The 26,300-nt window shown below is 49.9% G+C and overlaps 1 protein-coding gene across 5 annotated transcripts; it reads right to left on the reverse strand.

Annotated features, from left to right (window-relative positions):
* Positions 1–859: 859 nt before the first annotated feature.
* Csf3r (colony stimulating factor 3 receptor) lies at positions 860–23,042 on the reverse strand. Of its 5 annotated transcripts, none has more exons than XM_052718035.1 (18): positions 22,913–23,042; positions 18,681–18,839; positions 15,855–15,952; positions 14,619–14,702; positions 12,447–12,746; positions 10,790–10,913; positions 10,476–10,663; positions 9,085–9,254; positions 8,849–9,002; positions 8,682–8,761; positions 8,103–8,316; positions 6,661–6,849; positions 6,187–6,288; positions 4,513–4,659; positions 4,263–4,403; positions 2,515–2,608; positions 2,245–2,326; positions 860–1,770 (listed from the first exon to the last, which is right to left on the reverse strand). In XM_052718035.1, the coding sequence occupies exons 4-18, from the start codon at positions 14,680–14,682 to the stop codon at positions 1,294–1,296; spliced, it is 2,526 nt and encodes an 841-aa protein (XP_052573995.1). In that variant the 5' UTR covers positions 14,683–14,702; positions 15,855–15,952; positions 18,681–18,839; positions 22,913–23,042; the 3' UTR covers positions 860–1,293. The 5 variants fall into 5 exon arrangements, with proteins under 5 accessions (XP_052573995.1, XP_052573994.1, XP_052573998.1 ...); XM_052718034.1 differs by lacking the exons at positions 18,681–18,839; positions 22,913–23,042 and adding exons at positions 17,065–17,199; positions 17,275–17,836; XM_052718038.1 differs by lacking the exons at positions 18,681–18,839; positions 22,913–23,042 and adding an exon at positions 17,275–17,837 and having other exon boundaries at positions 2,245–2,323.
* Positions 23,043–26,300: the final 3,258 nt, after the last annotated feature.

Below are 26,300 nucleotides of genomic sequence, written 5' to 3' on the forward strand. Positions count from 1 at the left end.
GGGTCCTAGCACATGACAGTTCACAGCCTTCCATACCTCTCCTTCCAAGGGATCTGATGCTCTATTCTCATTTCTGAAGGAACCAGGCGTGCACGTGGTGGTGCACATACATACATGTAGTCAAAACACTCATACATGTAAAATAAGTAAATATTAAAAAAAAAAGTAAGCTGGATGGGCATGGTGGTGCATACCTGTAGTCACAGCACTTAGGAGAGGTGGATTTCTGAGTTTGAGGCTAGCCTGGTTTACAAAGCAAGTTTCAGTCCAGCCAGAACTAGTGAGATCCTGTCTCAAAAACAATACAAAACAATAACGGTGGAAAATAGAGTTCAACCTTTGGTCTCTATACCTTCCTGTTTCAGTCTCCCAAGTGTTGGAGCTGTGGGTACCCCCGGGGCTGGTCTCTTCCTGTCTCTTCACTGTATTTCCCAGTACAGCAGCTCCTCCCAAGAAGTCTTGCCTGTTTCCTGATAATCAGTTTCAAGTCTCCACTGCCAGTATGGGAGCTCTCTATGGGGCCCTGAGCTGTCCTTTTTGAATCTCTGATGCTAGTGCAGGACTTAGATGCTAGGCAGGAGCTGGTGGAAAGAGGGAAGGAAGGAAGGAACGAACAGATGAGTGATTCTGAGAAATATCTTCCTGATTGCTGGGCCCTGAAAAGTAAAGACATTCAGCCATGCCCAAGGGATTCTTTTCTAGGACCAGTGAGGTGGCTCCATAGTAAAAGATGCTTACCACTAAGCTGTGAGTCCAGTTTCCAGGATCCACATGCTGGAAGGACGGAGCCAACTCCCAAAAGTTGTCTTCTGACCTCTGTGTGAGAGCCCCCATCCCAACAAAATAAATCAACGTCACAGAAAGTTTATTATTTATTTAGCTTTTGCTTAATTTTTGAGACAGGATCTCCTTATGTAGCCCAGGCTGGCCTGGAACTTGCAATCTTTCTGCTTCTTCTTCCTATGTTGGAGTGATGGGCATGTTGACCACCACGTCTAGCAAGAGTTTCTGAAAACACCAGCCCTAACTCAAATTCTAAAATCAGTTTAACAGACTGAAATCATGGGAAACACAAAAGGCGAGTGGTGGGCTGGAAGCAGTCTCTATCTGGATCTTGAGAGTATGAGGGTGTCCTGGGGGTACAGCCTGAGGCTGGGGTGAAGGAGGGGTACTAGTGGTCAGGGATGGAGCAGATTAGGCCTTTCTGCATCTCTTAGGGCCAGTAGGTTTCAGTGGAGGGCTCTTTTCCTCTGAACTGGCCAAGGCCTCCAAGATTCAAGGACCCAGAAAGTCCTAGAAGCCTTCTTGTTCTTCAACTCCATGGACCTGGAGCCCCTGAAAGCGGGGGAAATCAAACGATGGCCCAAAGACACAGTCATCTTCCTGGCTTGGAGGTTGAGGCACAAAGGTCTCCTGGTGTCTTGGCTGGAACCAGATGTTTTCATAGGACTTAGGGCTGGGTGTGAGGCCCCCCAAAAGGGGCTGAGTGGAATCACAGCGAAGGTACCGCATTAATCCTGGGCTGGTGGGGCTCCCCAGCACCTGACCATAAAGGACCTGGTCATTAGTGTCAGAGGAGGGTTGGAACTGGTTGGAAGTTGCTCTTGGATCTCCTTGGAGCACGTAGGCCTGAACCAGGGTAGGGAGGCTGCTAGTCTGAGAGTTGTCACTGGAATCCCAATTGGCCAGCTTCTTATCTTCCTCCAGTACAGTGATCTTGGTGATTGGTGGCATGCCAGAGTCCCAGACGCTGGGCAGCTGGAAGATTTCCTGAACACAGGGATACAAAATGAGACATGGTTTATCTCAAATGTCCGCCCCACCCACTGTACCTTCCTGAAATGAGGCAATTGTGTGATCTCTCTTGCTGCTGTGTGGCAGAGCACAGAGGGATGTACTTGCCTAGCACCTATACATTCCTGACATGTGTCATGGAAGACCTCCCCTGCTCCTCGACCCTCCCCGCCCCCCCAGCACCCCCAGCCGCAGCACCCATGAATCCATTGCATAGTGAGGTGATGAAGCTTTGAGAGTCAAACTCAGGCCTGCATCTCTTCAAAGCAGTGTGTGCCTGTGCGTGCGTGCGTGCGTGCGTGTGTATGTGTGTGTGTGTGTGTGTTAGAGGAGTGTCTCTGGTTGAAAGTGAGACTTAGGTGTGTGTTCCTCAGAAGGGCATCATCCCTTTAGTGGCTGTGCCTCATCTGCCAGTCATGGTATATATCCCTTTCTGCCTCATGATTCTACCTCAGTCATGATGGTGGGCACCCAGGAACTCAGGCTGCTGTGGGCTGGATCTGGTACATTTGGCCAGAAGAAATTCTTCCTGCTGGAGAGAGGGGCAAGTGAAGTCTGGGTCAAGTGTGCCCTCCCAGCTTGTCATTCTTTGCCCTACTTGGACAGCTGAAGGGGGGAAGAGGTGGAAGGACAGACTCCCAGACTGGGGCCCCGGAAGTCCAGGAAGGCAGGGAGGCACTTCCCCACCCGTGGGTAACAGGAAGTCTGGGATACACTCACCTGTGCTTGCAGCAGAACCAGACGGTCCCACAGAAGCTGACGAATGAAATTAGGAAGACAAGTAGGCCCAGGAAAACTTGTAGCTCAGATGTCTCTGGGGTGAGAGAAGCAAGAAGAGCTTACTGTGTGGCTTTTCCACTGTGAGTCATGATCCTACATGAAGGATCCATCACTGAATGTGGGGATGGTAACGTTTTGGCCGGAGTAAAAGGTTTTTTAAAAGGATAACAACCAAAGATTAATTTTAAAAAACCAGCCGGGCGGTGGTGGCGCACGCCTTTAATCCCAGCACTCGGGAGGCAGAGCCAGGCGGATCTCTGTGAGTTCGAGGCCAGCCTGGGCTACCAAGTGAGTTCCAGGAAAGGCGCAAAGCTACACAGAGAAACCCTGTCTCGAAAAACCAAAAAAAAAAAAAAAAAAACCAAACACGTGACGGGTCTAACATGTGTCTGCCAGCACTCACCTGTGCTGCAGAGCGCAAGTTCACTGCAGCCTTGGTTCTAAACACACACGTGCACTCTGCACCGTGCATGCCATCACATCACACAGTACCATCAACTATTGCCTGAAACATCTCGACTCAGATTCAAGACTATCATATGCTACGATCCTCAGAATCTCATTGTGTTTACTGGTCGTACAAAGGTTTCTGCCATTGCAGGAACATAATGGTTTAATTCTGGAAATAAAGACTTCCAATATTTCCCTGCTGTCAATCCTCAGCATGTGGACATCAAACCAGTGTATCTTTGGATTGTATCATATTAGAATGATTAATTGTAAGAATTGCTGTTTGAGTTGAATTTCACACACACAAAAAAATTGTTGAATGAATTCTGGCTTGGGATTAGGCCAGAATTTTTAACAATTTCTGAAATGTGGCCCTAAGCACACATCTGCCATTTGGTACTAGATATTTATGCAATGTGTGGTTCTTAGCATCGATGATTGTAAAAATCAAAGTATTGATTAACTCTGAAAAATGCTGAAGGTGGCTGAAGATGTTCTTTGCCCCCAAGTGTCAAACATCCACCTAATATTTAATTATCTGTGTAAGAGAAGCAAGCACATCCATCTCATTAGTATGCAGGTTTGCTTTAGTCTTTAATAAATGAAAATTGATATGCATACCAAAGAACTGTTTCAAAATAAATCTATTATTTATCCTCAGTAAGTGTTTGATCTGTATGTTTTACATGTGTACATACTCAGAATTGTGTAAAACTTTCTTGTGTGAAAAGGGTTATACATCCTGGGCAGGAGTATATGTGAGTAAGACTGGTGGGCTGCAGGTCCCGTTCAGATGGACCCTGGTTTCCTCTTCAGAGTGGCAGATCTGAAGGCAGGTCCCATTACTCTCAAAATTAAGATTTCTTTTTCCTTTTTTTCAGGTTGGCCTGGAAATCTCTATGTAGATCAGAATGGCCTCATACTCACAGAGCTCCTTTTGCCTCTGTGTCAGTGTTGAGATTAAAGATGTGTGCCATTAGCCAGGCATCGGTGGCGCAAGCCTTTAATCCCAGCACTCGGGAGGCAGAGCCAGGAGGATCTCTGTGAGTTCGAGGCCAGCCTGGTCTATGGAGCGAGATCCAGGACAGGCACCAAAGCTACACAGAGAAACCCTGCCTCGAAAAAACAACAACAACAACAAAAAGATGTGTGCCACCACACCTGACAAAATCAGAATTTCTTGAGAGGCAAAGTGGGACACCCCGCCAGCACCCTGCATTGCTAGCCTTCCTCCTTACCTAGGGCCAAGGTCATCAGGGTTAGGCCTGTGCTGTTGGAGGACCCTGCCCGGCTGGTGGCCATGAGGTAGACATGATATAAACTGGCCGGTTCCAGGTGGTCCAGGACAAAGCCATGGAAGGAGACGTTCAGGGTGATGGCTGTGGGTGGAGCATATGGTCAGCTTGGAGTGTTGAAACATCTCATTATCTGCTGAGGAACACCCCTTGCAGGCCTCCCAGGCTTCTGGGGAGCTGAGGATAGACTCACAAAAAGACTGATTCTGATCATTGGTCCAGAAGATGGTGTAGTGGGTGAGGGGTATCATCCCGAGCCAAGGGGTCTCAGGGACCCACTCCACCTGTGCCCAGGTCCTGCCAATGTGCTTTAGATGTAGCTCTGGAGCATGAGGAAGGGCTGTGGAGAGAGAAGGGGGAGGCAGAAGGGTTGATGTGATTAGAGTGAGTGAGTCTGACCGGGCTCTGGTGAGTTTTTGGACCCAGAACCTGGAGTGTACAGTAGATGACTGAGAAAAGAGTTCATGGAGCTGAGTGTGGTTGTGTGTGTCTAAAATCCTAGTACTCTGGGGACTTGAGGCAGGAGGATTGCTGTGCATTTGAGGCTAGCGTAAGAACTTGTTCTAAAACAAATATAAAAGGAGCCAACAAAATGGCTCAGCAGGCTGGAGACCCGAGTTCAATTCCCTGGACCCTACAGGCTCTACTTTGCTTTTCTGTTGCTGTGATATATACCATGCCTAAAAGCGACTTGGGGAGGAAAGTTTATTTCAAGCTTACACTTCTAGTCGTGATTCATTGTTGAGGGAAGCCAGAGCACAAACTCAAGAAGGAACTGAAGCAGAAACCGTGGAGGAAGGCTGCTTACTGGCTAGCTCTCTGGCTTGCTCATCCAACTTTCTTATACAGCCCATCCACACCACCTAACTAGGGATGGTGCTTCCCATAATGGGCTAGGCCCTCCCGCATCCATTAAGATGATTTCTCACCGATGTGACCACAGGCCAATATAATGTGGGCAATTGCTCAATTGAGGTTCCCTAGACCCAGATGACTCTAGATAGCATCAAATTGATAATGAAAGCTATCTGGTACACCACACAAAGGTGGAAGGAGAGAATGAACTCTGCAAAGCTGCCTTCTGACCTCCACAGGCACTTTGGCACGTGTGCATCCATTTGTACACATCATACACGCATAATAATAAATGAATTAAAACAATAGCAGAAACAGTAAAAATCAAACTCCAACCCACCAAAGCAAGAGCAAATGTGTGTGTGTGTGTGTGTGTGTGTGTGTGTGTCTGTAAGACTGGCAGAGACAGAGACACAAAAGAGAGATCCCTTCCAAGAGGACACTGTATTTGTTTGAGTTGGAGGTCTCACCACATAGCTCAGGCTGGCCCCTAAATCATAATCCTACCTCATCAGAGTCGTTAGGGTCAGAGGTACACACTACTTTGCCCAGAGTCTCTCCCCCCAACCCCAGGATTTCATCTGAATTCCCTTGCCCTTTATGGTTCACAGGGGCAGAGCCTGGGTTTGAAACCAGTTCTGTCTGGTTGCAAATCCTTGCTCTCCGATTTCTGCCATATCTGGTTTTATCTGACTTGGTATCTGATTTCTGCCACTCCCCCTCTGAATCATGTCAGGGACTCCATTCAATTCTATCAGATCTGACACTGGATTTCTGCTGGGGCCATGGATTGATTCTGTGAGACTCCCTCCCTTCCCGATTCTCTCATATTCATGGCTTCCTGTCTTCTACCCCATCTCCTGAATTCTGCCCAGCTTTGGGGGGCCCAGTGTAGGCCAGGATGGAGAGCACCCCTCTCAGAGGCCAGAAGTAAAAGGGTACCATTTCCTCATACTCCCCGTTGCTAGGGCCCAGCCAGGGAGAGAGGAGAGGATTCCGATGGTAGACAAACCTCTCTCTCCAGAGTAGGTGTAGACGTTTGCACAGGGTCCAACGATGCCTGGATACAGGGGAGCCACCGTGATTTCATAGAGCTGAAAGGGATTTATGTTTTCTGCAGAGAGAAGATGGGATGATGCTAAGGTTGGGGGCTAACCTCTGCCACCCAGTTTCAGAATCTCCTTTCTGCATGGCCTGATTTGGACTATGGGACTAATGGCAGAAATCTCTTTTAGTTCATTTGATGGATGTCACGAAGGGAAGGCGGAACAGAGAACTAGGAAAGGAGCAGAGTGTGGGCTAGACAAAGACAGGATCTGGCTAGAGTATAGGAAGAACTTCCCCAAGGTAAGGGTTCAGAAAAGGCTGGGGAGGCTGCCTCTATAGGGAGGTTCCACTGCCCTTGCTCCCTCTAGACAACCACCACCCCCTCTGTTCCCCTTTCTTGTCCCTCAACCCACCCCCCACCACCCCAGGCCTGTCTCACCCTGTAACAGAATTCCAGTAATGTTCCCATTGGTCTCCATCCTCCAGGTTTTATTGTTGGAATTGTGGCTGGGGGACTTACAGCCCCACTCAATCAGATAGCCCTGAGGCGGAGAGCTGGGTGCATCCCAGTCTACCCAGATGCTATCTGGGTCTTGGGCCATGGCGTGGAGTCTGGTCACAGCTGGACCTGGAGAGAAAGTCGGAAACAGGAGAGAAGATGAAGAGTATGCCAGCCTCAGTACTAGACACTTAGATTCTAATCCTGCCTTTGCTACTGACAGACCTGTGATCCAGGGGGTAGCAACATCAGAGCCTCAATCTCCTCATCGGTCAAGTGGAAGTGATAACAAAAAATCTCCACCTTGTAGAGGCTTGGGTTGTGTTAAAGGAGGGTGTACAGAACAAACCTGGCCCTCAGCTTGACTTATGTGATTCATTGCATTTCCTAACAGTCACAGCAGGGAGGTACTACCGTCGTCTCCTTTTTATCAATGAGTAAAAAAATGGGAGATACAGAGAGGTGAGAGGCTTATTAAGATCACACAGCTCATTAAGATCACACAGCTCGCTGGGCGGTGGTGGCACACGCTTTTAATCCCAGCACTTGGGAGGCAGAGCCAGGTGGATCTCTGTGAGTTCAAGGCCAGCCTGGTCTACAGAGCGAGATCCAGGAAAGGAGCCAAATCTACACAGAGAAACCCTGTCTCGAAACAACAACAACAACAAGAACAAAAAAAAAAAAAACCCAAAACAACAAGAACAACAAAAACAACCACCAAAACCCCAAAAAGATCACATAGCTCAGAGCTGGGGAGATAATTTAATTGGTAAAGTGTTTGTAAGGTAAGCACAAAGACCTGAATTTGCATCTCAGAATCCACGTGGAAACAAGAACAACAACAAGCAAAACAGGCATGTGGCACTTATAATCCCAGCTCTGGGAAGGTAGAGACAGGTAGCTCCCTGGGGCTAACTGGCCTCCATAGAGTAGCTTCTAATCAGTGAACTTCAGACCAATGAAAGGTCCTGTCTCCAAAAAAAGTGGACAGCACCTGAAGAATGACATCTGAGGTTGTCTGCCAGCTGTTATCTGCATTCACATACAACTTATAAGTGGGAATCTTAGCTCTCTGTGTGTGTGTGTGTGTGTGTGTGTGTGTGTGTGTGTGTGTGTGCATGTATGCATGCATATTTTCCCAGATAAGCCTAGGTCTGGCTAACAATAATAATTTAGAAGTTGGTTTAAAGTTGGCTCCCCCCAGAGGCAATGTTGGTACATCCACTTGCAGGTTCTGGAGACAACGGGGGGGCCAGGGAGGGAAGTAACCTGTCCAGGTCACTCTGTGAGCGAGCCGTGGGACTAGACAGGCAGGAGCCTAGGCAGCCCAGCCTTCACATTCCCATGCTGCTCTCTGCTGTCCAGGGGCCAGCCCCCTCTACCTTGGTTCTCTAAGAAAGCCACTGGCATAGGCGGAGAGGTCCCCCCTGTGTTGTAGGCCACAAGGGTCACGTTCTGGGCCCCTGAGGGCAGGTGGAAGATACAGCTGAGTTCCGTGGTGTTGCAGAGGTGTCTGTCCGGCCCTTGTTGATCTGAGGGACTCCAAGAGAGCAGGTACCCCTGGATCTGCCCGCTGTCTTCCTGCAAGGGCGTTGGCTGTGATGGGTGAGGAAGAACATGGTGAGGGAGTTGTCTAGCTCAACTGTGAATTAGCTAGTACCTAGGATACATGGGCCGGTTATAGGAACTGGGCCCTAAGCCCCTCCTCTCCCTTCCTCTATTTCCCTGTGGCAAAATCTATAAGGACATGCAGCAGGTGCTGCTTAGCTCTTCTCTGACTGAACCCTTTGGGGCACAGGTGATCCCAGAGCCCTGCATTGCAGTCTCTCCCCAAGGCCACTACCCAGCTTCTGAGGCTTGTGAAATGCATGCAAACTGCCTCCCAGCCTTCCAGGCACATTGCAGTCTTGAGCCCCACCTTGGGGCTCTGTTGGGGAGGGAGGGGATTCTCAGAGAGTCACCTTCCAGAACAGTTGCACATTCACAGTCCCGGGCTCCAGCTGCTTCCTCTTCCACCAGGTGTCCAGTCTGATGGTAGGGGCTGTAAAAAGGGGTGAGAGGAGAGGGTTTTGTTGGGCAGGGCCCTGGGGACCGGACTAGGCTCTGATGGATGCTCCTGCCTTCTCACCCTTAAGGCTGGGCCTCAGCTGCAGGCCGGGGCTCCAGCTGCTCCAGAGTCCAGGCAGAGGTGAGCGGATGCATCGAATCTGCAGAGTGTATACTGGCGCCTGGTGGAGCCCGCAGAGCTTGAACTGGTCCTCGCTGGAAGGCAGCTGGGGCACCTGTCGGGTGCGAGGTGACACTAAATCCAACGTGTCCTCTCTCAGTCCCCCACCTCCATCTCGAGGTTGTCCCCTGTCTCACCAGTGTCCAGTTGGCTCCCCTAAGCTGTGGCTGGTAGCGGAGTTCGCACTCCTGCTCCATGAAACCACCAGGCTCCCACGGCTTCCAGCTCAGCCACAGGCAGCCGGGCTGGCGTGGGGCTAGGTCAGAGTTAACGTCCAGGGCCTGCAGCATGGGAGGCTCCAATTTCACTGTAAGGAGTGGGGTTGTCAGACTTTCCCCTGCCTCGTGGGGAGGGCTCTGCCTCAGCGCCCCATTCCGTGTCTTTTTCTCTGTCTGCTGCCCTATCTCTAGCTGTGTTTGGGTGTGAGTATCTGTGTTTACTAGGTGAAGGCCTGCCTCAGGGGCTTTGAACTGTTGGATGTCAGCTTCCAGGATTCTCTTTCCAGATATCCAGCGGCTTGCTCCCTCAGTTCCTCCAAGGGTCTACTTACTTAGTTGTCAACTTCCAAAGTCATCGGGCATCCCGTTTTATTTTCTTTGCCATCGAAATTGTTGCAGTATTCTGGGGGGGGGTGGGACCTCTGAAGTTTTGTTCACTGCCATATCTTTTTTGTTTTGTTTTGTTTTGAGATAGGGTTTTCTCTGTGTAGTTTTGGTGCCTATCCTGGATCTCGCTCTGTAGACCAGGCTGGCCTCGAACTCACAGACATCCGCCAGGCTCTGCCTCTCCAGTGCTGAGATTAAAGGTGTGCACCACCACCGCCCAGCTCACTGCCATATCTTTAGGACTGCCACAGCCTAGTAGGTGTGTGTGGGGTGGTGCACACAGGGGAGGAGGGGAGCCTCAAGAAATCAGCCGAAGGCTGGGGTGGTGGATCCTTGGGTAAAAGAGCTATTACGCAAGCCGGACAACCCAAGAGTTCAACCCCCAGACCCATGTCAGAAAGCCCAGTGCAGTGACGCATATCTGTAATCCCAGCACTACTGTGGCAAACTGGGAGAAGACAGGAGAATCATCCCGACGCTCCCAGGTCATCTTGCCTGGAGCACAAGGGCAGCATCAGAGACAAGAGAGACCCTGCCTTCAAAGTAGGAGGAGAGAACAATTCCAGAAAGTCCCTCTGGCCACCACATGTGCCCCATGATATGTATGTGCTGCCCCTATAAATAAGGAAATAAATAAGATGAGCTGGGTGGTGGTGGCACATTTGAGGTCAGCCTGGTCTACAGAGCAAGTTCCAGGATAGCAAGGGCTACACAGAGAAACCTTGTTTTGAAAAACCAGCGAATAAATAAATAAATACTATGAAAGAGTGAACCTAGTCTCTGGTCCTTATTTCTCTCTTTTGTTTCTCTCCAGGGCTCCCAAAAACTCCCTATATGTGCCTAGGTCCGTGTTTCCTCCCTATACCCCTCTGGGTCTCCCAATCTGGAGATTTCTCCCCTTTCTCACACCCAGTATCGCTCACCGACATCCATGGGGTCAAGGCACAGCTTTGGGGACTCGCTGGTCCCTAGCGCGTTCTCTGCTTGTACCCAGATGACCATATTCTGGTACAGAAGCAAGTGTTTGCGGTGGATGGAACAGGTGTTCTGCCTGTCCTCAGGCACACAATCCAAGATGGAGTCCTCCTGGTACTGACAGCCGGCACGGCTCCTGCCAAGAGGCTGGGCTTTGGAAGAAGGCAAGTCCCCCGCCCTTTTCCTGGCTCTCCACCCCCCACAGTGACTCATGCCCCAACCCAGGATCTGGAGGAAGGGGCTGGCAGAAAACTCTATGTACCTGAAGCTCTTTAGGATGAAGTTGGTGGGCAGGTGGGTCTCGGGGCCTGGCTCCCACTGGCAGACCAGGCTGTTGGTGGTGAGATACATGAGGCAAGACAGGTTGGAGGGGCTGGCAGGAGCGTCTGGATGAGGTGGGAAGAACGTTAGGAGCCTTCATGGGCATGGGGGGGGGGGGTTGGGGTCTTACTTCCTTGGGCTGGACTATTCCTTCTGCAGTGTGGATCTGTCAGGGCAGCTATGTTACTGTCAAGTACAGGGGCGAGCATCTCAGACCCTCAGAGACAGCCTGGGTTTCATTCTGGTTTGGTCAATCGCTAGCCATTGGATCCTCAAGTGATTGAACTGCCCCTGTGCCTCAGTTTCCTTATCTGCAAAGAGGGGTGATGGTAACCAACTTCTCTCCTAGGTTTCTTTAAGGGCTGTTGGTGGTTTGATTGACAGTGGCCCCCAAACACTCCTGTTTGAATACTTAGTTCTCGGTTGGTGGGACTGTTTTGGGAGGCTTGTTGGGGAGGGTGTGTCACTGGGGGTGGGCTTTCAGGTTTCAAAAGATTTGTCCCTTTTCCGGTTAGCCTTCCTCGTCTTCTGCTTGCTGCTCAAGATGTAAACTCTCATCTGTTCCTGTCACCATGCCTTTGCTCCACCATCGTGGGCTCTCACCCTCTGGAACTGTAAGCCCAAGTCAATTCTTTCTCTTACAGTTTCCTTGGTCATGGTGTCTTGTCACAGTAAGGGAAAAGTAACTCCTAGAAGTGCTAAGTGACTTCCTATGTACAGGGCACTCACAACTGTCCTCACGCAGGTGGGAGCCGTGGTGAGCACTGCTTTCTTTTCTTTCGGAGACAGATCTCATGATATAGTCCAGGCTAGTTTCTAATTTGCCTCCATGCCTGGCTCTGTTATTGATTGGTGTGGTGCTAGGATTGGAACCCAGGGCCTTGTTCATTGTTAAGTATGTATTCTACTGTGGGGCTACATCACCAGCCCTAGCACTAATTTCTTTTTGGGGGGTGGGATAGACAGGGTCTCACTGGGTATCCCTAGCTGCCCTGAAACTCAAAACATAGATCAAGCTGTCCTCAAAATCACAGAGATCCTGGGAAGCAGAGGCAGAGGGATCTCTGTGAGTTCAAGGCCAGCCTGGTCTACAGAGCAAGTTCCAGGACAGCCAGGGCTACACAGAGAAACCCTGTCTCACAAAAAAAAACAAAAACAAAAAACAAACAAAAAAATCCACAGAGATCCACCTTTCCCTACTGGGATTAAAGATGTGCCATTATGCCTTGGTTCTTATGTTCCTTCTACCTCAGCTTGGCACAAACTCCATCCTGCTCAATTTGGAAAGAACTGGGACTGGGCTTAAGAGGAGCTAGAAGTAAGCTAAGCCTCTCTTATGGCCAAGGACCTGAGCTTGTAAAACAGCCATGCAGACAAGTATTTCTACAGGGAACACTGTGGAGAGTGGCCTTCAGTAAGTCACTTGCCCTCACCAGCGGTCAGTTTCTCCACCTGGAGAACGGGCTAGATAATAACACCTGACAGGAAGAACCACACCCTCCTCTGTCATACTCACAAAGTAGAGCGAGTTCATTGCTCTCCCTGGTTTTGGCAGAGGGGCTTTGGAAGCAGATGGGTGGATGGTGGGAGGGACTTACAGCCTGCCCGAAGCTCAGCTTGATCCAGGACCTGGAAGCTGTTGGTCCACGGCACTAAGCAGAAGAGAAAGGCCTTGGTGTGGTTCACGTGAGGCAGAGTGATGGTGGATTCCTGGGTCCCATCAGGCAGTCGCCGCTGTCTGTCTCCCGGCTGGTTCGGTCCATCTTCCAGTCTCCATAGGATCTGTGGCTCTCCGTCCAGTTTGCTGCAGTTTGGGCTGATGGTGCAGGAGGCCATGACAGGGTCCCCCAGGCGGACAATGGGGACTGAGATCCTGATGTGCCCGCAGCTCTCCAGACCTGGATGGATAGAGAGTGGGCCCTGAAGGACTCCTCTGCCAGGCCAACATGGGCCGTGTCAAGACCTTTGGACTCCCAGCCTCAGAGCCCTCCCCTGTCTTTTCACCCTCCCATCTGGAAGGACACAGGGACTAAACATGAAGAGGAAGCACGGGGCCTGCAAGATGCACACTATAGGGAGAGACAGAGACAATGTGTTCGTAAATGGTTATCAATGAGCTCTGCAGAGAAAAGCAGCTCCTGATTTGTGGTTGTTACTTCCCTTGGTGTGAACCCTCCTTACAGTGTGAACATCCCCCGGAGGTGTGAACACTCCCAGAAGCATGAACACTTCCTGTGTGTGGTGTGAATGCTCCCCGGGTTATGAACACTTCCTATCATGGGAGCATGCCCCACGGTGTGAATGCTTCCTGTGACGTGAACAAGCCCTGTGGTATAAACACTTCCCATGGTGTGAACGCCTTCCCCATGATGGGCATACTCCCTACTGTGTGAACATTTGTATCCCATGCCTTCCCTGAATGCAGTTATGAATGCAGTCTATTCCTCTTAGACAGCGTCAGTTCTTCACCAGGGAGGGACTGGGTAGTGAAAGCCACAGAGTGATAAGAACCCTCAAGGCCACAGCAATCCTTGTCCAATTCAGATCTGATTGTAAGAGCCCGTCTTGATTGTGACACTTCAAAGGCGTGGCTGCCTGCAAAGGCAGGCTGATGTGATGGGTGTGAGCTTAGACACATGCACTAGACTGCCTGTCTTACTTATTATTAGTGACCCTAGTATACGTAAGTGGGACTCCCTGTGTCTTACTGCTTTCATCTGTGAATGGAGATAAAGAAACGGTTCCCACTGGTTAGACCCCAGAGCTGCCCCTGTAGAGTGAACCAGTCAAGTCTTACATCCTATCTAGTACCTTCCCGAAGCCGCTAAGATCCTGGCGTGTAACAGCCCTGGGGTAGGATGGGATAATAGGGTTGGCTTTCCACTTTATAGCCTTATAGCCTAGTCAGCACTACCACTACTCTGCTAAACCCAGAGACCCCTATAGTCTAAAGGTATTTCCTCTCTTTCGTGGGCCGCTGTTGGATCTCCGCCACACTCCAGCCTCTCGTGGCTGTGTGGCTGGCATTATTAAGGACCTAATTATGGCAGTAAGTCTCAATGCCTGTCTATGAATCAGCATCAGGCTTGATTTCCTTCCTTATCTAGCACTACCTTTGTGTCTCTGGAAGACTCCCAATTTTTTTGTTTTGTTTTGTTTTGTTCTGTTTTGAGACAGGCTTTTGAGACTGTGTACCCCTGGCTGTCCTGGAACCCGCTCTGTAGACCAGGGTGGCCTTGAACTCACAGAGATCCACCTACATCTGTCTCCAGAGTGCTGGGATTAAAGGTGTGTACCACCACTGTCCAGCTAAGAGAATCAGATGTCTTCACACAGTTGTGAAGAACCCTAGCTGGCAGGTCAGTCCGCTCAGTCAAGGTTAGGACGAAGTTCCACATCTTTCACATAGCCCCTGGCCTCACTCTCACTGTTTCAGCTCAGACTGTGGCTTCAGCTAGCAGACACCGGGTCTATTCTTGAAGAAGCAACATGATCACTCCCATCTGTGGATCTCTGTACCTGCTGTTCCCCCTTCATGGTGCTCTTTTGACCCTCTCTCACCAGGTTGGCATGTGTGCATCTTGGTGAGCAGACTGTATCCTGGAGTCCTTCTACCCCTTGTAATTAGAATCGTGATTGCTCTGCTGCTTCTGAATTCTGTGATGTAGAGACCTTGGCTGTTTTGTTCATTGCCACCCTCCCAGGGTCTGGCACAGCAGCCTGGGGACCTGTGCCTCCCTTTTAATCCTCCTCCCTAGCCCACAACTTACTTTTAGGGAGTAGCAAGAAGATCAGGGCAGCTCCAGTCAGGGTGCAGGCTCCCAGCCCCACCATTGTGCCAACTTGGTGCTTACCTGGAGGCAGTGAGAAATGGTTAGAACAAGCTTTTTAGCCAAAGCTGAGGCTAATCCTTGCTCTGCCACAATTTGGTCAGGTTATTTGACCTCTGAGCCTCAGTGTTTGCAACATGGAGGTAACATTGGCCTGCACTCCCTAGGACTTTGAGAGAAAGATGTAAAATGGTTCAAATCACGGACTTCCTCTCAGCTTGACATTAAGGAAATGACTCTGTGTGCGTGAGTGTGTGCGTGCGTGCGTGTGTGTGTGTGTGTGTATCACCAAGGTGAAACCTGCCACCCAGAAAGAACAAGGATCAGAGCCACTAGGAACACAAGCTTTCCTTCCCTCTTGCCCAGGACATCTCTGTCTACTCATCCTTGTTTGGTAACTGCACTGGCTAGTTTTATGTCAGCTTAACACCAGCTAAAGTCATTTGGGAAGAGGGACTCACAGCTGAGAAAATGCCCTCACCAGATTAGCCTGGGTGCCTTTTCTTGATTGATGTGTGATGTGAGAGGACTCAGATCTCTGTGGGCAGTGCCACCCTTGGATTGGTGGTCTTGGTGCTATAAGAAGGCAGGCTGAGCAAACTGTGGGAGCAAGCCAGGAAGAGTAAGCCAGTACTCCTCCATGGCTTCTGCTTCGGTGCCCGCCTCAAGTCCCTGCCCTGACCTCTCTCAGTGAAGGACTGTTGCTTGGAAGTGTAAGCTGAAATAAACCCTTTCCTCTCCAAGTTGCTTTTGGCGAGGATGTTTTATCACAGCAATAGAACCCTTAACTAAGAGAATAACCTCACATCAGCACACCAGTTTGATCATCTCCCGTCACCACGTGCGCACACATGTACATACTGAGTGGGAAAGAGCCCCAGGACTCAGGGCGCTGGTCCCACAGGCTCATGTCAAGAGCAGGCTGAAGAAGGCAGGCTGAGCAAACTGTGGGAGCAAGCCAGGAAGAGTAAGTCAGTACTCCTCCATGGCTTCTGCTTCGGTGCCCGCCTCAAGTCTGAACGCAGAAAAGCCTAGGCATCCTTCCTAGGCTGCCTGGGGCTGGCATGTTTGGCATCAGTACAGTCCCCCAGGTGAGTAGGAGCTCGGACTGGAGCCTATGCCTACTGTTTGCAAAGAGGCCGGGAACCCAGTTCTGGTCCTGGTTCCAACACTTACCTGCCTGGTGAACTTGGATGAGTTACTTCACCTTTCTGAGCCTCAGTTTCTTCATTTGTGAAAGGACGATTAACAGTAACGCTCATGTCTCAGCAGGGCTATAAGGACGAAGTGAGACCGTTAAGATTAAATAAAGCCTTTGGCACTGTGCTGGAGGAACAAGCTCTCGGAAGCTGTGACTGTCTGTGAGCCCTAAAGCAGGAAGTCAGCCAATGGAACCGGCAGGACTTAGTGCCCGTCCCCACAGCCTCCTGGCACAGCCAGCTTGCCCTGGTCTGTGCCACACTGCACAGCCCCGTTTCTGGGTCTACTTCTAGCTCCGAGGTTCTCAGGCTGCTCCCATCCCTCTCGCTGTCTCTGTTGGGCTCTGCAGACGCTCTCACTGTGCCCACTGACAGGGCCTTTGCTGCGACAGCATCCCCTCTTCCTGCTGGCCTCTCCTTTACTCACCATTGCCAACCTTCGCCCTCGGTTCCCTTCTCCTGTCCTGTTCTGTCAGTGGGAAGAGATTGAGGAAGGGGACACCAGGACTAAACCAAGGGAGAAGGCTTCCAGGTGTGGTAGAGATAAAGGTAGCGGTGGGTGGATGGATGGATGGATGGATGGATGGATGGATGGATGGATGATAGAAAGGTAGACAGGCTGGAGGAAAGAGATACACAGAAATAGACTGAGGCAGAGCCTGGCCCCATGGCGTGGGCCTGAAATCCTAGCTACCTTGGAAGTAGAGGCAAATGTATTGCAAGCACAAGGCCAGCCTGGGCTATAGAAGGAATTCAAATCTAGTTTGAGCGTCTTGGTGAGAACCTATCTCAAAAATATAAAGCAGATGGGGATGTAGCTCAGTTGGTAGGACGCTGGTCTAGCACACACACAAAGGGCTAAGCTTGAGCCCCAGTACCACACTGAGAATCAGGCATGGTGGTGCAGGCCTGTAATCCTAGCGCTTGGAATTCAGGAGGATCAGCAGTTCAAGGTTCTTATCTGTGTGAGAGCCACACACTTCAACAACAACAACAACAACAACAACAACAACAACAACAACGGCTGGAGAGATGCAGACAGAAGTACAGTGGCAGGCAGCAGAAGCTAGCCCAATGGATCTGGAGAGCCAGAGGGGCCCGGCAGGCCAAGTCCTGTAGCAACTGTTTAAGAGGCAAAGGAAGCTGTAGGAGGAAAGGGAGGCCCAGAGTCTCTGAGACAGCCGTACTTGCCGAGAAGGAGCAGCCCAAATGGCTGAAAACAGGGAGTAGCCAAAAGGAAATCCTTGGTGGATCCGGGTCGCTAGAACGCATCTGAGGGACAGAGGTCCCGGGAGGGATGTGTTCACCCCAGAGCTCAGCTCCTGTTCCCGAAGAGATTCAGCTGTCTGACCTCCCCGATGCCACACACAGAGAGACTCCCAGTTCCCAAGGATCACCTGTCGAAGGCCCCCTGATGTGGCCCTGGCAATGCTGGGGAATGGTCTGGGGCCTCCAGGGCTCCGCCCTCCCCTGGTTATGCCGGGGCTAGGGCGATGTGCCCAGCCTCGGTGCTTGCGCTCTCTTCTCTTGCTCTTCTCTTGGGGCAAGCTCGCGAAACTTCTCTTTCTAGCTCCGTCGTTATTGACAGGCCAGGGAACCCAGGATTGCGACACCTTCCTGGCTTCCCTCCTGCTCTACCCTGAGCCCTCACCCTTGGGGGACATAGGCAGCCCCTTCCTCTCAGGAAGGAGGTTGAGGGAAACCGGTGAGCCAGCGACCTTCCTGCCTCAGGGGTCTTAGAGGGCTGGGCATTGTGGCAACCTGGCTCGAGGCCCCCTCTCCCTTCTCTCCGGATTTCCTGAGCTCCCTGCTTTGAGTCTGGGCAGGGCACCCAAGACAACGCAAGGCCGAGGGAGAGCTGGGGTCTTCAAGGATTCATTCAAAACTGAAGCGGGACAAAAAGACAGAAGTAAGGGGCGGGGGAAGCCCTCTCCGCACTGAGTCTGGTTGAAGCCTCTGCCCGAGGAGAATTGATTCCGGCACAAGTAACATTTACTTAGGGTTGTCTTCCGTTGTCAGCTGGAAACCTGCTGTTTTCCAGGGCTCTCGTCAGAAAACCCTCTGACAGTAAAAGATCAAACCCTTTTAAATGTAAAAAAGTAAAACCCTCCTCACCTGTTTGTGTCATCCTGGTGGCTCCTGGTTTTATCTTGTCAGGTTTTAATCCCTTCCAAGATGCCTCAGAACCCACCCCATGATTTCAGTTATCAGCAAAGAAAGCCGGGCATGGTGGCGCAGGCATTTAATCCCAGCGCTGGAGAGGCAGAGGCAGGTGGATATCTGAGTTCGGGGCCACTCTGGTCTACAGAGTGAGTTCCAGGACAGCCAGGACTGTTACACAGAGAAACCCTGTCTTGAAAAAAAAATCAAAGAAAGAAAGAAAGAAAGAAAGAAAGAAAGAAAGAAAGAAAGAAAGAAAGAAAGAAAGAAAAAAAACCACCAAAATAGTATATTAGTGTGTTAGGGTTCTCTAGAGCAGTGGTTCTCAATCTTCCTAATGCTGTGACCCTTTAATACAGTTCCTCATGTTGTGGTGACCCCCAACCATAAAATTATTTCCATTGCTACTTCATTACTGTGATTTTGCTACTGTTATGAATCATAATTAAATAGCTGTGTTTTCTGATGGTTTTAGGTGACCCCTGTTGAGAACCGGTGCTCTAGAAGATCAGAACCAACAGAGTGAACGTGTGCAAGCGCGCGCGCGCACACACACACACACATACCTGCATTAATTAAATTAACCTATCTATGCAATGCAGTCGAAGTAGTAGCAACAGGCATCATACATCTGAGCACCCACCTGGGAAATCCTCAGCACATGCTGGGTGCCTCAGCAGTCCCAAGGTGGTTCTGAAGACCCGGAGAGTGTCTGGTCCTCAGTCAACGTTGGAAGCCCGGAAACACTGATTTTTAACTTAAGTGAAGGAATCTTCCGGGTGGCGGCAGCAAGGTAGATTATCTGGCAGCCAGAGGGAAGGTCTGAAGGCGCCACCCACATTTGGGGTGGGTCTTCCCACATCAATTAAGGCAGTCAAGATAATTCTGAGGGATCCTGCTCAGGCAATTCTAAATCATGGCAAGGTGACATTTAAAATCAAACATCATGATCAATCCCTTGTCAATGATACACAAACAGGTCAATTTAAAAACCATAACCTGGGATTGGGGATTTAGCTCAGTGATAGGGCACTTGCCTAGCAAGCACAAGGCCCTGGGTTTGGTCCTCAGCTCTGGAAAAAAAACCCAAAAAAACAAAAAAACATAACCTTCCTTAGAGGGGTGGTGGTGGTGGTGGTGCATGCTTTTAATCCCAGCACTTGGGAGGCAGAGGCAGGAGGATCTCTGTGAGTTCGAGGCCAGCCTGGTCTACAGAGCAAGTTCCAGGACAGCCAGGGCTACACAGAGGAACTCTGTCTCAAGAGGGGGAAAAAAAGTCTCTCAACTATAAACTTCTTCCCCCCCTATGCCCCAAGTGCTGGGATTAAAGGTGTGCCCCACCACCGCCTGGCTTCAAGGGTAAACTTCTATGACTATCAAAAGCACATTACACATTTTCAACATATTATGGCACTAATAAACAAATATCTGTTCCAGTTGCTTTCTGTTGCTGTGATAAAAATCAGGACCAAAAGCAATTTAGAGGAGGAAGGGGTTTATTTCAGCTTACACTTCCAGGTTACAATCTAGCTTTGAGAGAAGCTAGGAGAGCAGGAGCAGAGGCAGGAGCCATGGAGGAAGGTTGCTTCCTGGCTTGCTCACTGGCTCATGCTTAACCAGCTTTCTTATATAATCCAGGACTTCCTGGCCAAGGATGATGCTGATCTGGACAATTCCTCCATTGAGGTTCCCTCTTCTTACCTGACTCTAGGTTGTGTTAGGTGGACAATGGTTCAGGGACATGGAGTGTTTTTTACAGCTGGCGTTTTTTGTTGTCCCTCTCCAGGATTCTCTTGCAATTATCCACAGACACTGAGGATTCAGGCTGCTCACAGTTAAATACAATTCACTACCTGGTAAAGGTTAGGTACCAGCACCCGGGTACCTGCAACATGTTAATCCCGTGACTGTTCCTTCACAGTGTATCTAGTATCCCGGGCATGTGGGTGTTTGCAGTAAGGTTCAACTTGGCTCTGTGTCTGGATGTTTTCAGGATCACACTTTGGAACAGTGACTGTCATGTCGCTCTCTGTCCCAAACCCTCTGATGGCTCCCGTTCACTTTGGAGGCAAAGTGAGAGACTGCTCAGTGAGCTGCCTGGCTTCCTCTGCCTTCCTCAACCCTCTTCCTCCACCCTTCCTTCCTTTCACTGGTGTCTTCCAGCTTCTCTCTTTTCCTTGTTTCTTGGACTTGCTGGACTCTCTAGCATCTCAGGACCTCTGTGCTGGCAGCTCCCTTGGCTGGGACTGTTTCTCCTCAAAGGAGGGAGAAATGTGGGGCCCCTTCTCCCCTTTTCAGGTCTTTGCTCAGATATCATCATCCTAGTGAAGTCTTCTGGGAACCCTTCAAAAAACCGTACCTTGTCCCTCATTCCTCTTTTGGTCCTTCTATCCCCATCCCTGCTAGAACTGAACCTCCATGCTGGAAAAAAAAAAATTCGTCTGTTCTGTTCAAAACTGCAGCCCCAGATGGTCGTGTTGGTACATGCCTGTATTCCTAGCACTTGGGAGGTGAAGCAGGAGGATAACCGTGAATTTGAGGCCAGCCTGAGCTTCATAGAGAGTTCTAGTTCAGTCTGAATTATAGAGGGAGACCCTGGCTCAAAACAAACCAACAGGGCCCGAGAGATGGCTCAGTTAAGAGTACTCAGTACTCTTCCAGAGGATCCAGTTTCAGTTCCTAGCATCCACATGGCAGCTCACAACTGTCTGTAACTCCAGTTCCAGGGGATCTGATGTCCTTTTCTGGTCTCCTAGGGCACCAAACACATGTCTAGTGCACATACATACATGCAGGTGAAATACTCCTACACATAGACAAAATAATTCTTTAAAATAACATAAAAAATCATACAAATAAAGCCAATGAAAACCAAAAACCAAATGGGCACATCATGGTAGCTGCAGTATCTACAACTTGCTCATCACAAGGTAAGTTAGCAACCCATGCTTACTGAGTTATTGAAAGGCTGAATGCTCTTCATCAAAATGATCCCTATTCCCACTGACTTGTCTAGGTAACTTGATGACAATTTCCTCCTCCCCAGGGACTCTGAGCTACCCTTCCACCCTCTGGGTGGGATCTCTCAAAGACCACAGTCGGTGGAGAGTGTTGCAAGTGAGGCAAGAAGGAAGTTGGGTTCAACATGACTGAGACTCAGTAGTGTTGGCTCAAACTTCGAGAGTCTAAAATTATTTTAGGCATATTTGAAGTATAAAAAGTTTCCTGCCAGGCAGTGGTGGCGCACGCCTTTAATCCCAGCACTCGGGAGGTAGAGCCAGGCGGATCTCTGTGAGTTTGAGGCCAGCCTGGTCTACAGAGTGAGATCCAGGACAGGCACCAAAACTACACAGAGAAACCCTGTCTTGAAAAACAAAAAAAAACCAACTGAACAAACAAAAAGTTTCCTGGTGATGATTACTTCGAAATTCTTTATAAAGACCACGCGTGACATCGTCCATAAAGATGGGTTCTATAGATTGACTACACAGGACATCTTAAGGGTCTGGGGGAAGATCTGGTGTGATCTCAGTTATACAGATAGCACCAGGCTATAAACCACCTCCATTCCCAGCCTTCTGGGCAGAAAACAGATTATACAGCCCTGCATATTTTACATTCTTGGTTTTCTAGTGCTTATCTGTGAGTACAGGACCTCATTTCTTCTCTACCCCTCCTTCCAGGGCTGCCCACACCCATCAGTCTTTCTGACTGAGGAGAACCTGTGCCTAGCGCCTGGAAGACAGGCTTCTTGATCCAGTCCTTGGCTGGGGATCCAGCCCTGGCTTTTTTTTTTTTTTTTTTTTTTTTTTTTTTGGTTTTTCGAGACAGGGTTTCTCTGTGTAGCTTTGCGCCTTTTCCTGGAACTCACTTGGTAGCTCAGGCTGGCCTCGAACTCACAGAGATCCGCCTGGCTCTGCCTCCCGAGTGCTGGGATTAAAGGCGTGCGCCACCACCGCCCGGCTCCAGCCCTGGCTTTTACAGAACACTAAACCCTTGTCTCCCTCCTGCCCCGACTCTGCATCTCAGCTCCTCCTCTGCTTAAAGGCAGAACCTTGTCCTCCAAAATCCTAGAATAGTGGGGTCTCAACCTTTGCAATGCTGCAACCCTTTAATTCAGTTCCTCATGCTGTGGGGACCCCCAACTATAAACTTATCCTCATTGCTATTTCATAACTGTAATTTTGCTACTGTTATGAATGGTAATGTAAATATTTTGGGGAGATAGAAGTTTGCCAAGGGGGTCTTGACCCACAGATTGAGAACACTGCATTAGAGGTTCTAGCAAGCAGCCCACCTCCCCTCGTGTGGACATCTACTTCCACTTGTCTTCCGCTCCCGACAGGCTGAATGGGTTTGTGTTTTCCAGCCTGCCCAGGCTCTGCGACACTTCTGTGTTTTTGTTCTTGCTGGACAGGTAGGTGGCTGTCATCTCTCTGCCAAGTGAGTCCCCTTCCTGATCTAGGCTTTGAGTGGCGTCCAGCGTCCTTCTCCTCGTCCGTCTTGTAACACAGTAGTGGACTGTTGCTGTCTGCTTTCTTCACCAAATTTCAAAGTCTGTTCAGGGCAGAAACTACACCCTGGCCTCAGCTCCTAGCTCAGCCCAGTGTGAGGAAGCCACAGACAGCCCTCTTTCCTTTGGGCTGCAGAGTCCTGGGGACATGGTTAACCCCCCACAACCTCTGCTTTCCCATCTGCCACAGGGATAGTAGTCACTCTCTCCAGGGGGTGATTAAAAGAACTTTCAGAACTGCAGTGATGGAGCCTGGCATGGTGGTGTGTGCCTGGACCTCAAGTCTCAGGATAGCCTGGGCTACCTATCCAGACCTTGTCTCAAAAGTAAACAAACACAAAAACATCAACACCAGTACTCACCGCCACACCCTAAACAACACAAGCCAACCAAATGAAATAAAACAATGGAGAGACGTGCTGTCAATGCTCAGCATGGCAGCCGGCACACAGTAGGCATTCGGTCGCTCTGCCTTCCCTTTGCCTCTGCCAATTTGATATTTCAGAAAACCACTCTTCTGATCTCCTTGGTCCACTCTCCTCTGAGAACTTACACTAGGAAATGGAACTCTTGGGGCTGAGATGATAATTAGATGGGAGGAAACGAAAGTTGGATTTGCGGAAGCATTTTTCTGGGCAAGAAGCACTAGTGAGTAGAGAGTCTGAGAGCGTGGGATGAAGAGTCACACTGCTTGCTTTTGTCACTTCCTGTGGGACCTAGTTATTTAAGGTGTCTGAGCCTCAGTTTTGTCATATTTTGTTTTGTTTTTAGGGTTTTATGTATCTCCGTGTGCGCCAGAGTGTATGCCGTGTGCCCCAGTGGCCTGCAGCGCCTATAGAGACAGGAAAAGGGCATCAGATCCCCCGGAACTGGGGTCGCAGCAGCTGTGAGCTATCTGATGTGGGGGCTTGCAATTGAATCCGGGTCCTCTGCAAGAACAGCAAGTGCTCTTGACTGCTGAGCTGTCTCCCCATCCCCTCCCCCATTTTAAAGAATGATTTGTTTTTGTTTTATGTATACCAGTGTTTGCCTGCATATATGTATGTATACCATTTGCATGCCCGTTACCTTCGGAGGCCAGAAAGGGTGTTAGATCCCTGGAACTGGAGTTACAGATAGTTTTGAACCACTCTGTGGGTGCTGGGAACCAAACCTGGGTCTTTGGGAAGAGCAGCCAGTGCTCATAACTGCTGAGACATCTCTCCAGCTCCCAAGTTTTGTTTTTTGATGTTTTTGTTGTCTCATATGTAGTCTAGGCTGACATGTCTGTATCTTATGTAGTGACTTTTAACTTCCTATCCTCCTGCCTCCACCTCCTGAGTGTTAAGATTATAAGCCCAGGTTACATGTTTTGGGGTCAAACCCAGGAGTTTGTGTATGCCAGGCTATTGCTCTAGCAACTGAATCACATTCCCAGCCTGTTTTGACAACTTAAAGATAGGGATCATGGCGCCTGCCTTCCAGGATCCTTGAGAGAAGTCAGTGAGAAGTAAGGCTCATGGAACATGAGTGAGAAACTAGGCAAACGTTTAAGGAGTATTTACTACGCGAGCCCAAGTGCTCAAGGCAACAAAGCATCTGCCTCCACCTGCTGTGAGGGCATCTGCTGTGAGGGACTTCCTCCTCTTGTCCCCTCCTTCCTCCATCTGATGAGGCCTCTGCGGTTGGAACACCCTCTCCCTTCCCAGCGATGTCCTAGTCTCAAAAGCCTGGATACCAAGAGCTGGACCATGAGGGGCCACTGCATGGGTCAGGGAACTGCTGGGTCCAGCGGGGCTCCGTCAGGCATCGCAGGTCCACCAGGCAGCTTGAGTGTGCAGAAGCACAGGCTGTGCTCCTCGGCCAGGGCTTGCTCTGGGTGGAATAGAGCAGTTGGCTGAGATTGTGCAAGCAGGTCATTGTGCAAACACATCCCCGTGTGTGACCTTGATTGTGCAAATAGGTGTTTACTGGAGACTCCCAGGCTTGGGCAGCGTGTTTACAAAAATTGCCAAAGTTGTCATCTCGGAACCAGCATCTGAGCTGGGTGTGTTGGATGTGTCTGTCTTCTCAGTTTTCCAGAGGCTTCAGCAGGAGGATCAAGAGTTGCAGGCCACCCTGGGCTGTGTAGGGAGAGTGTCTCAGAAAACCACCACCACCTACAACAAGCCCTCCAGCAAACAGCATCATTCTGTAAAGAACTTGATGATTCACTTTTCTTATTTCCAGACTCAGAGACAATGCCCTCCAGTATTTCATCATACACTTCCCCTCATTTGCAAACTCAAGGCATTTGATACTCAGGATTTCTTTTAAAGCTCTTAAATACACACACACACACACACACACACACACACACACACACACACACACGCACGCGCGCGCACATAAACATTTACATATATATATATATAAATTTTTTTCATCTTTAAAAAGCTTATGTGTGCATATCTTTGTGTACTCTGGAGAAGTCTTCAGAACTGTAGAGCTGGAGTTCAGGCAGTTGTGAGCCACCAGACAAGGGTCCTGGGTATGGAATTCCATCCTTTGTAAGAGCAGCAAGTGGTCTTAACCTCTGAGCCAGCTCTGCAGCCCTCTTAAGGCTGTTTCAAGATGGCAAACTTCACAAGTTCAAGAATCTTTACTTCTTTGCCTCTGAAACTGAAACTGTTAGGAAACTGAGGCTCAGCGGGGGATGTGACCTGCTGATGTCACACAGCTTGAGGGAGAGCTAATTAGCCCACACCCTCATCTCTCTTTCAGACCCACCCACTTCTGACCCTGGATCTTGACTCTAGTCCTGGAGTGGAGAGACGGCTGTGCTGGGTGGAAGATCATTGGGAGCGAAGGCCTAGGGGCTGGATGAGGAGTGTGTGTGTGTGTGCGCGCATGCGTGTGTGTGTGTGTGTGTGTGTGTGTGTGTGTGTGTGTGTGTGTGTGTGTGCGTGTAGGTTAGATTCTAACCTTGACTCTATATGATCTTGACTAGCACTCGGCAGTCCTGCTTCCTGGGTTCCCACTTATGGGAAGCCCCTTAAACACTCCAATCCCTCACCCCAAACTCAGTTCCTTTGCACTTTCTTTTGAAAATCTACTTCCTGTTCTGTTGAGTGGCTCATCTGAAGGCCCTTTGCCCTCATCCGCACATCTGGCCTGGCATGCCTTCTGGTGGGTTCTGTTCCTTCTCTGTAGCCTCAAGGCCCTTCAGGAGCCGGGAGTCCTGTCTTTTCCAGTTAGCATTAGCTGTCAACTTGATACAGACAAAAACCACTCCCTCCCTCCCAAAGAGTCTCAGTTAAGAAGTTTTTCTTTCAGGTTGGTCTGTGAGCATGTCTGTAGTCTTAATTGATGTGGGAGGGTTATTGTGATTGGCACCATTTCCTGGGTAGGTAGTCCGGGGCTGATTAAGAAAGCTGGCTAAGCAGAAGCATGTGGGTGAAGTCAGGGTGAAGGCAGCAGCTTTCCTCCATGGTTCCTGCCCCGACTTTCCTCAATGACACATTAGCATGTGGAAGTGTAGCCCAAGGAGAGACCCCCCCCCCCCCCCCCCCCCCCGTCACCCCAACCCCAAGCTGCTTTGGTTAGAGTTCTTTATCACAGCATCAGGAAAAGAAGATGAACACTGTCCATCAGGTATCTGGATGGCTGTAACTGCTTCCTGCTCATCTCTAGGTTATTGCCCACAGGATAAAGTTCTAGGTGGCCTTCAGGACCCTGCCTCTCCCAGCCCTGGGGCCTCTTCCCTGGGTTCTTCCTGTCACCTTTCTGTAA

This window comes from Peromyscus californicus, unplaced genomic scaffold, assembly GCF_007827085.1.
Source record: "Peromyscus californicus insignis strain IS unplaced genomic scaffold, ASM782708v3 Scaffold_5__1_contigs__length_169319896, whole genome shotgun sequence".
In the NCBI taxonomy this organism is placed as follows: Eukaryota; Metazoa; Chordata; class Mammalia; order Rodentia; family Cricetidae; genus Peromyscus; species Peromyscus californicus.

Coding starts and splice junctions, on each gene's coding strand:
- Csf3r (XM_052718035.1), bottom strand. CDS start 14,682: ATGGTGGGGCTGGGAGCCTGCACCCTGACTGGAGCTGCCCTGATCTTC. Junction 8,762..8,848: donor GCTGAGGCCCAGCCTTAAGG/GTGAGAAGGCAG, acceptor CCCTTTTTACAG/CCCCTACCATCAGACTGGAC. Junction 1,771..2,244: donor TGCCCACCATCATGACTGAG/GTAGAATCATGA, acceptor CCCTGTGTTCAG/GAAATCTTCCAGCTGCCCAG.